General features: G+C 43.4%; 1 protein-coding gene across 1 annotated transcript; it reads left to right on the forward strand.

The window, feature by feature from the left end:
* Positions 1 to 3,392: 3,392 nt before the first annotated feature.
* Positions 3,393 to 7,988, forward strand: GPHB5 (glycoprotein hormone subunit beta 5). The gene is made up of 2 exons (XM_068523778.1): positions 3,393 to 3,596; positions 7,800 to 7,988. Exons 1-2 carry the CDS (start codon positions 3,393 to 3,395, stop codon positions 7,986 to 7,988), a joined length of 393 nt encoding a protein of 130 aa, XP_068379879.1.
* The last annotated feature ends 2,938 nt before the right edge of the window (positions 7,989 to 10,926 follow it).

Here is a 10,926-nt window from a genome sequence, read left to right on the forward strand (position 1 = left end):
CTCCGACGCCCCTTCTCCCCTCTCCTTACCCCTAGTGAACTTGTATCTTGTGACTCATCCTCCAAGGTGACAACGAATCCATGTGAAGATAATGGAGCAAGATGAGAGAAGATGCCCTAGAGCCTGTGCTTGGAGACATTGCACACATCTTTGCTACAACAAGAGAGGGACTTTAGTGGTGGGAACATCAACAGGAATGGAAGGGAAGGTGGCAGATACAGGCTAAATGGAAGGGAAGGTGGCAGATAGAGATCCTGAGATATTCTGCAGGTATCAGGGCCTTAAGTAGCCTTAGAAATCACACAGCAACCTCTCACTGCCTCTAGAGAGGCAGGTGGCATGGCACAGTGCACGGATTGCAAAAAGGTGGCATCCATATACCATTCCCCTCTCCTACAATCATGATGAAGTTGGTGGGCCACAGCCTTCTGCACTGGGAATGGATTCAAGGGCCTTTCTTAACACAGTGTTCCAGGCGGCACCTTCAATTGACCGCAGTTGATTACGGGGATGAAACAAACCTATTTGCCATCCTCAGTGTTGTCAAAGGCTTTGAAGGCAGGTAGCTTACAAAATAACTGAGCCTCCATTTCTCCCAGTGGAAAAAAGGAGATATTAATCTTTGATTTACAGAATTGTTATAAGATTTAGAGATAACATATGTAAGAGCACAGCAGATACCATGGAGTCTGGTACATAGTAGGTGCTCAGTGACCATAAGTTGTCATTCTTATGAAGTTAATGCTGATGGGGAGTAGTCAGGATGCCACAGCTCTGCATTATAAGGAAGTTGGGGATTGTGAAAGAATGGTACTCTTGGCCTCCTTTTGTTGTCTTTCTTTATCTTGTGACATTGCAGACACAGGTATGAAAGTTTCAGGTCTCATCTAAAAGGGTTGAACAGTCTCAGGTCAGGATGGCAGCTCACCGCTGATTGGCTAGCTCTTGGCCCAGCAAGTTAGGACTCTCACGCCAGGTAAGCAGTCTGTCCCTATAGTACCCCAGGTCTGGTTATGCTACTCACAGGCTGAAGGGCTGAAGAAAGTCCTTTATTCCAAGCCTAGTTCAATTTCTATAAAATACATATAATAAGCTGACCCTAGAGATGGGTGTATTGATGGTATAGTGATAGATTCACTAAGGGTTATTATATGTTGTGAAAAAAAAATCAAACCCTTAATGAGTAGCATGTTTATTTAAAGAACACCTTTCTTTGCAGAAAATAGAAATGTTTTAACTTCTTTATTTTGTATCATTTATTTATTTAATGTGCATCTTAAATGTCTTGGGCTATGTCATTATTAGCTATGATATGTAAACTCCTAAAGGCAAGAATGATGTTTGCTTCATTTATTTTTTAGAGCACCTCGAATAATTCCATGAACAATGAAGTTTTTTCATCCATTTACATGCTACAGTTGCAGACTGGAATATAAACTGTGTCTCACACTCATAAAGAATACCATTTCATTCTTAGTTTAGACTTTTAAGAACCTGAAATCAAATGAAACAGTTCCATTACAACAGCATTGAATATTCTTACATGCAGCACAAATGGATACTTATTGGTTTCTTTTAATTTTTAAAGTATCAATATTAATTGAATTTCTATTACAAAAGCCTGCCCCAAGTAGAAAATGTGAAAAATGCTGAAAACTACTTAGAAGAAAAGTCATTTTTAAGTACCATGCTGGAAGATAATCATGTTGAACACCTTAATATTTTTTTCCTGTGTGATTCATTTTAAAGTGTTATTAATATGATCTAATCCTTAACTCATTTTAAGACATTCAAATGTTTCTTCTCACTGTGATTTCCATCCTTTCAGTTAGTGATCCCATGTTCTCTCCAGGAAGAATTATTGTTTTGTTATCTTTCAATATATTGAAATGTGTTGTGAGTTAAAGGAAAGAGTTTGCCATGAGCTGCTGGTGACTGCCTCCTGTTTCGAAGGAAAGTTGTGGTTACCGCGAAGGAAAATCTAATCCAACTTGCCCCAGTGCACTTGCTCTCCCAGAGCCAGGTGAACTACCTTTGACTGTTTCCCTAGGATTATGTCACCCACCAAGGTAACTTTCTGTTTCAGTAGGCGATGTTAAGAAACAGAACAACACCCTTTAAGTTAATCACTTTTGGAAAATAGAGAATGGCTTTATATCCCAAGGCTTTGATGTGTTTAGTGGTTCCTGTAAGGCTCTGCCTCCCTTTTGTTTTGATTGACGAGACCTTTCCTATATATTTGAGCAATCAAGCAGCCCAGTAACAGAGGGTAGAGGCATTTACCCAGAGCAAACTTGTACCGCTCATTGTGACTTTCCAAAGTCTTGGGTGCAAGTTTCAGCTTTAAAGAAGAGGTAGCTCCAGTAAAATCAGGTAAGTGCTTCTCCATACTTGTAACTTCATTCTACTTGAGGGTAAGTCCAGATAGCCTTGCTAAGGTGACAGATCAGAAGTAGGAACTGGGAGATCAGTTTGGGAATAAATAACTTTGCAGCCAGTTTTAAGTCATAATGAATTGGGGGTGTTCTATATGTGTAGTGTCCACCCTCATTTCAACATCCAGGTATGTTCCGTCTGGTGGGCCAAGCATGAAAGGAGTGATTCTGGCTCCTGAAAAAGCATAGGAAATGACCAAGACCCAGAGAGGATAGACAGTAGATTGGTAGTTGACTGGGGTTATGTTTTAAATACCCGTGATGCTTTCCATCATTTGGATTTAAATTCACTCACTATGAGGTGCCTATTAGAGTGGAGGTTAGACAAGAGGGAATTTGTAGCAAGTAGGACACATTCTTATGAATGGCCACCAAGTCAGGTGTGAGGGTTCACATCTGCATATCCAAGTTTTGTGGTGGGTTGGGTTAGTAGCAATACGTATGGGGCATAACAATTATTGTTTTTTTACCTCCCCCCTCCATTCCCCATCCATGACATTGGAAATATAATTGTGAGCAAAGCATGTAACATAATTCCAAATACCCTGATCTGAATGAAAAGGATTTGTGTATATTCCTGTATTATGTTAGGATATGCATTACTTTTGGTGTTACGCATATTCTGTGTTCATTTTGAAGAGACGATTGGAACGAACTTCTTTCACCCACAAGTCAAGTCCAGCAGGTGGAATGCTATAAGGAAAAGCCTGAGGATGCCTTTGGAGGGTTGGATGTCTAGTGAGCTCAGTGGGTCCATGGAATCCATACTGGAGCCACTTGGAGGAAACTTTGGGCATTTGTGTTGGAGTTTGTGGGCATTTACAATTTCTTGGCTCATTTCTCCTGAAATGCTAAGAGCCATGTCCCGTTGATAGTGACCATCACATTGATGGTAGTCCCATGGAGGCAGCTGGATCTGTTAATAAACTCTCTTTCCTCTCCCTCTCGGGGAACAGTATGAGGCTGGCATACTTCTTCCTTGGCCCCGCGGCCCTCCTCCTCCTGGCTGGCTGTGGCTGTGTCCTCAGCACCTCCGGCGGGAACCTGCACACGTTTGTCGGCTGTGCGGTGAGAGAGTTTACTTTCCTGGCCAAGAAGCCGGGCTGCAGGGGCCTTCGGATCACCACGGATGCCTGCTGGGGCCGCTGTGAAACCTGGGAGGTGAGTCCCAAGACAGGCCTAGGTGGCAATGCCTTCAGGGCCAGCCCCTTGGCCTGATTCTTAAGTATTCACTTTTTAATCAAATGAGATAGAGCTGGGGTATCTACATTTTCCTGTGGATCAAACAAACAAACAAAAAACAACTACATGGTATCCTCCAAAAATAATCTGAAAGAAACAAGATACTGCCCTTCTAACAAAGCATTGATAAAATTAATAATTTGATTGACACAGGGTTGTCTATTGGGGAATCATCTCTGGGAGGTCAAGATGTGCTATCTTTCTACCCATTTTATAGATGACATGGAAGAATTCAATTGGTGGCTGACTGCAGAGTCATGTAGGGGGTCAGTGGAAAGTTTGGAGTAAATTCTTGGTGCAAGCTTGTAACCCAAACTCTTCCCTGTATTCCTCCACCAGTGAAAAAGCCAGCCATTTACCGAGAGGCCCTAAGCTAAATAGCAGGCGAGGGCGGGTCCTCAGCCCCTCCTTCAGTGCCTCATCCACAGCCCTACTCTCTTTCCACCCCCTAGAGTAGTTCCTGGGGCCCCTCAGGGATTATCACTGACAGATCCCTTAAGGCCCTTCATATAGTATTATATCCAGCTTTTAAAGAGACAATACATTTAACATGGGATAAAAATCTCAAAATTAGAACCCTGCTGGGCTGAGAGGAGATGTTTGAGGTGTGAGGAGAAACAGGGCCTTTCAGCATCCCATCAGATCACACCATGTAGTGACTGCTGCCTCTTCCCACTAGGGCTGGAGTTGGCTCCTAATGAAGCACTAGATCTGATTTTGTCACCCTGACTCCAAAAACTGTTAATGACCACCAAATACTGCAAATTCAATAACCGACTTTTAAGGTCCTCAGCAATATGGCACCTGCCTATTTCCCCAGTGACTACACATATTCTTAGTTCTGCCTAAGAGATTGGATTCCTTTTTTTAAAAACATCTTTATTGGAGTATATTTGTTTTACAATGGTGTGTTAGTTTCTGCTGTATAACAAAGTGAGTCAGCTATATGCAAATGTATACCCCCATATCCCCTCCCTCTTGCGTCTCCCTCCCACCCTCCCTCTCCCACCCCTCTAGGTGGTCACAAAGCGCCGAGCTGATCTCCCTGTGCTATGCGGCTGCTTCCCACTAGCTATCTATTTTTCATTTGGTAGTGTATATCTGTCCGTGCTACTCTCTCACTTCGTCCCAGCTTACCCTTCCCCCTCCCCGTGTCCTCAAGTCCATTCTCTACATCTGCGAAGAGACTGGATTTTAAAGGTTTTATTCAATGCGCCTCATGAAATCATACTTTTGGTCCTTTTCTCATATTCCTGCTCGTGTTTATTCCTCAGTGCCTGTCTCCAGTGCCCACTGCTCTAAGCCTTTTCTGACTCTCTGCTCAACCCATGGCCATCGTCTACTTTTAGTCTTACTTCCTCCCCCCTCCCCACAGTAGGTTTTAAGTTTTTTGCCGGTAGAGGTTCATTCTTGTGCCTTTCACAGCTCTTGTCAAATGACATGTACAAACAAGGCATTCGATAAATGTTGAGCTATAAGGGATGGATCCCCTCCTGGAGTCATACATCCTCTCGCCTAACTGAGCCAACTTAGAAGTCCACAAGCACCATGAGAAGACACTGCCATTAAGAAAAGTATCCTTCTATTCAGGGACTCAGAGAGCAAACTGCTGTCGCTTGGATAAAATTATGGCCCCGTGATTGGAATTGGATTATGGTGATGAAACCTCTAACTTAAATGAAATGACCCCACCAAGTTTGCTTCGTTTTTTTCCATCATTCGGGGGCTTGAGACCTAACAGTGAGATGAAAATTCGGGTGTTGCAGATACTGTGGCTGTCACATGACATCAAACTTATGTGGGAAACTTTCTTGTATTCAGGGCGTGGTCTGGCAGTGCCTTCCCCTGCTCACAGCTGTGTCAGGCTATTTGGAGCTCTCTGTGGGCCAAAATCTCAAGTTACCATTTCCCCTTAATTCAACCTATCTTCTCTTGCCCTTATAAATCAGTGAACGGCTTTAATTGGGCAATGGTCACCCACAGGAGGTTAGGGACTCTGCTCTCACTGGAGAAATGGAAGCACTGAGACTATGAAAGAGCCAGATTCTCCTTAATGTCAGCCAGCTTTTATTTATGCCTTTACTGTGCTCTGAAAAGGGAGGTTACATCTAGAAAATAAATAAAAGAATGAGATTTAGTTTTCCCACAATCTGAAAGTTTCTGAGATATAAAGCACTTATTTTTGGTAATTTAACTGGGAAGCCTGTCTGAAAATAAGGGTGTTCATGACGACAAAGTGGCTGGATTCACTTTGAAGGTGGAACTATTGCTGAAAATAGCCTTTGTTCCTGGTCCGGGTTTAGGGTTACCAGAGTTAGCAAAAAACCCAACCAAACCAAGCCAGGAGGCCACTTAAATTTGAATGTCACATAAACAACTGTTTTTTTCTTTTTGATATAAGTCTGTCCCATGCAATATTTGGGACATACTTATACTAAAAAAAATAGTTGTTTATTTGATATTCAAATTTTACTGGGCATCCTGTATTTTATCTGGCAATGCTGCCTGGGATTCCAGACTACTGAGGGTAAGAGGACATGAAGCGAACTGAGAAAGGGTAGAATGTTACCTGAGAAATAGGAGGGAGAAGTGCATATTGAGTTCAGCTCTTCTACATGGTCCTTGACAGAGGCAAAGCCATTATTTCCATGACATGCATGTAAGAATTTCATCCTGGGCCTCCATTAAACATATTTCATTTGCCCAGGACAAGTGAAGCTGTTGTCCTCTGAAAGCTTGTTGGTTGTTTTTTTAATTATTATTGAATACTTTCTTGCTCTTATAATTGCTCTGATAAGAACAATAGATTACATTTACTCAACACTTACTTGGTGCTCGGCAGGTATTACATACACCATCTTCCCTTATCTCCACAACAAGGCTGGGAGGTAGGTATTTTGTTTTACAGTTGAGGAATCTGAGGCTTCAAGAAGTTAAATGGATTTTCCAAGGTCTCCAGCAAGTGGCAGAACAGGGATTCAAGCTCAGTGTCTCTGACTGCAGGGTTTGAGATTTTAACTACTATTTCGTGCTGGTTTCCTGATCTATATGCTCTGTTTATCAAAATGAACTTTGGATGCACGATTTCTAAAAGGTGAAGGAAGAACGTGAATCCCTCGATTATCAGAACCAGCGCACAGGGCATTCAGGAACCTGGCTTGCTCTGTTTTCTTTCACTGATTCAACAAATAATTGTTGAGAACCTCCAGGGTGCCAGGTATCTCTAGGGAGTAGAGGCACAGCAGTGAGTAAAACGGGCAAAAATCCCTGTCTTAATGCAGTTTTCTTTCTAGAGTGGGAAAAATACAACACAAATAAATAAAATGTATAATATGTCACAGGGTGTTGACAAGTGCTACGGAGAAAAATAAAGCAGGAAGAGGGAGTGGAAGTGGCAGCGTGGGAGGGGAAACGTGGCACCTTTAAATAGGACGGTCAGGAAAGGCTTTCCTGGGAGGGTGACGTTTGAACAAAAACCTAAGGTTGAAGAAGGAGTGAATCACAAGGGAGAAGAGCGTTCCAGGCAGAGGGACCAGCACGGGCAAAGGTCCTGGGGTGGCACCGCTCCTGGTGGGTTTGGGGAAAAAGCAGGAGACTATTGCGGCTGGAGCAGAGTGAGGAAGCCAGCAAGACGGGGTCACTGGGGACATGTCAGAGGTGAAGGTGCAGGGAAGATGATGTAGGGTCTTGAGGGTGAGTGTAAGATCTTTGACTTTTGCTCCGAATGAGATAGGAAATCATAGAGGCTTTGAGCAGAGGGGAGATAGGATCTTACATTTTAAAAGGATCTCTTGGGGCTGCCCTGTCATAAATAGACTATAGGGGGTAAAAGAAGAAGTGAGGGGACCAGTTAGAAGGCTTTTGCAATGATCAAGACTATTCATTTGCTAAGTATTTATTTAGTACCTACTCTGTGCCATGGGCTCTTCTGGCAGTTCAGGATACGTGAGTGAACAAAACCACCTTACTGCTTTCAGGAATTTGCTTTCTACTGGGAGGAAACATATTAACGAGTAAAGAAATGAATACCAAGCTAGTCTCTGATAGCGATAAATGGTACCAAGAAAATGAAACACGATGCTATGTTCTAATGGGTTTTCTGTTTTCTACCTGTGGGGACAGAAGCCCATTCTGGAACCCCCCTACATTGAAGCCCATCATCGAGTCTGTACCTACAATGAGACCAAACAGGTGACGGTCAAGCTGCCCAACTGTGCCCCGGGAGTCGACCCCTTCTACACCTACCCCGTGGCTGTCCGCTGTGACTGTGGGGCCTGCTCCACTGCCACCACGGAGTGTGAGACCATCTGAAGCTGGGCGACCCTCAGAACACAGCTGGCGGCCTGCGGCCTCACGGACCCACCTGCACGGGCAGCACAAGCAGCTATACCCCCCCTGCACTCAAGGACTGTTTAATTTCGACCCTACTTGTGGAGGAGGTTACCTGTCTCCCTTACCCGCCCTCAGGCGCAAGGCCGAGGCAGCATACTTATGCTAAAAATGCAAAACAACATTTGTGCCTTCGCTAAAATAAATTCTCTGGTCCACACACTGCAAATTAATTTTTCTTTACCTTGAATTTCAGAACATAATTCATATATCACAACCCTCCTCCACTTTGGATTTTTAATAAGCCAATATTTTAAATGCATTGGGCATAATTAGGAAATGGGCCTAGAAAGACTTTAAATTCTCATGTCTTATGTAATGACGGGTCTCCAACTGGATTTATGATTAAAGCGCCAGAAATTAATAAAACCATGCTTTAGTCCTCATGGCCTCCAAGAAAATCCAATTGCAAGCTCCCTTAGAGAAAATACTTTCTTTTCCTTTTAACTGAGCAATTACCGACACAAGAAATAGAGACTGCTCAGATTAAAAAAGGGAGGACGATAGAGGCTCAAACTGAAAGGTGTCTGGATTTGGGTGATTCTTTTCCCAAGCAAAATTCCCAAAGTCCCTTTAAGATCCTTATAAAGAGACCCCTTTGTGAATAAAAAAACTCAGAAAAAATATGTAATCAGAGCTATCATATACACTTAAAAAAAAACCATGAAACTAAACTCATGTTTTTAGACTCATGTGATGCTCTCCCAAAGCCATGCCCCAAATGATCAATCACAATTATTCTTTCCAACTGGGAATATTTTAAATTTAAATTGTAATTTTTTTAAACTCAGAAGTTTTACATGTTTGTAGGGGTAAAACTGTACTGCTGACTCAGAGGAAAAAGTCTGTGATTGTCTAGCTCTTGCCCTTGCTAAAATCTTACAGCAGCTGATTCTCTGTGACTTAAAAAAAAAAAAAAAAAAAAAAACTCTAATGTTACACAGGTGTCTTTAATTCTGACATTTTTAGGGTTGAAATGAACCTTGTTCCTTTTTCACATTATGCCAGGAAAATCTGTATTAATGCCAATAAAGCATGTCTTCTGTCTTTTGAATTCATGAAAACTTTCAAAACAGTCTTTTTCATCTTTAATACCCTTGGAATAACAACAACAAGCACACTTAAAATGACCTGCGAGGTTATTTTTACTTGCACATTAATTTAGGATGTCATATTTAGTAAGGGACACCGACAGATGACTGGGTACCATGAGTCCCAAAGGTGGCTCAATCTGTATTCACATCCCTGGCATTTCATCACTAGGAACCAGGGGTCCTCCTTGAATGAGGAGTCAATGAGTCCCCATGAAAACAGTAAAGCAAATGTTAGGATTGATGGTGCAGGACTGGGGTGCTGAGGTGGATGACCAGGAACAAAGGACAAGAGCAAAATCCACCCCAACCTTCAGTGCAGATGTGTTAGTAGGCAAGAGAGTCACTCTAACATGAAAAGTACTTGAGTGCCTTGGGGTCTCTGCTGGGTTGGAGGATGGGGATTAAGGATGATACCCGATGGCACCACTCAGGTGTTTTCAACCCACCCTTAAGAACTTCCCTCAGGAGTTTCTGGGAGAAAAATCTGCTTCTTAAAGAAACTTAGGGAAAAAAGCAGAAGCAGGAAGGGCTTGCCAGAATTTGAGAAAAGATGACTGTAGCATCCTTAAGGTTCCTGGTGGGAAACAAATGATATACTGCGGTTGCATATTGAGGAGAATTCAATGAAGAGACTATTTACAAATGTGAAGACAGAGTTAAGGAAACCAACAAGGGGGTGGTGAAACACTCCTAAACACTTGTTTGAAGCAATGGGTAACCTAGGCTGAATGACCAGGAAGAAGTGATGATCAGGCCCTACAGACAACTGTAGGAGAGGAACGCGTGGCAGGGGCTGTGGCTTTTCATAGGAGGGTGCAGACATTACCAATCTGAGGCCTGGGAAGGAAGGAGGTGAGGAGCAAATACTTCAGCCTCACTCTGCTCCCACGCCCTGATCTTCTGCCAAAGCAAATGGGAAGGCAGAGAGTAAGGGAGCCCATTGGTTCAACACATAAATGTTGGCAGCCTGGGAAGCAGGTAGGAGAAGAGTGGATCTAAGGGGGCCAATGGATAAAATCACCCATAGGTATCCTTTGGGAAGCTTAGCCGGAATGCCATAGGCAGTAGTGTTGGCCGCGAGAGCCGTAAATCCTGCAGCATCACCATTACTAAGACTCCTCTGTGATGAATTGGGATGGGATACACGTGGAAAGGTATGTGCTGGCGAATACAATATTGACAACATTTGAGAGATGTGGGAACAATGGTAATTATCAGGACTGTGGATTAACTGGTTGTTAAGTGCAATCAAAGCACTCAGGGCTTTGATTGCCCTGAGTGAAAGGGCAACGAGGCTTCAAATGAAAACCTCGTTTGAAGAGTCTCATTCTCCTGAAGCTGGAGGGCAGACTGTGCTGAAATTCAGGCCTCAGACCTGATTGGAAGAGCAGGTGAATCATCAAAAAGGCTGAGTCCATCACCCTGGCAGTCAGTCTCCTATACGTAAGGTCCTCATAGGGAGGGCGCGGGACACAGAGACCTGCAATGGGGACAACCCCTAGATGAGCTTGAGGTTCCCTTGCTGAAGGGGCCGGCTCCTTCTTCCTAGAGGAGGCCAGCCTCCGGTGCCTGGAGACCAGGCTGAGGCCCCATCTGAGGAGGCTGCTTTACATGGTGATAACTTGCCCTCCTCAAATACCATCTGCAACCCCTCATTTATTCTACATGGATAGTTAGGGTCAAGTCTCAGGATGACCCGGCTGGGGAATGACTTTCCCTGTGGTGGGAGGAATGAGATTTTTCCAGTGAAGGAAACTCAGGACTTG

Source organism: Eschrichtius robustus, chromosome 1 (genome assembly GCF_028021215.1).
Source record: "Eschrichtius robustus isolate mEscRob2 chromosome 1, mEscRob2.pri, whole genome shotgun sequence".
In the NCBI taxonomy this organism is placed as follows: domain Eukaryota; kingdom Metazoa; phylum Chordata; class Mammalia; order Artiodactyla; family Eschrichtiidae; genus Eschrichtius; species Eschrichtius robustus.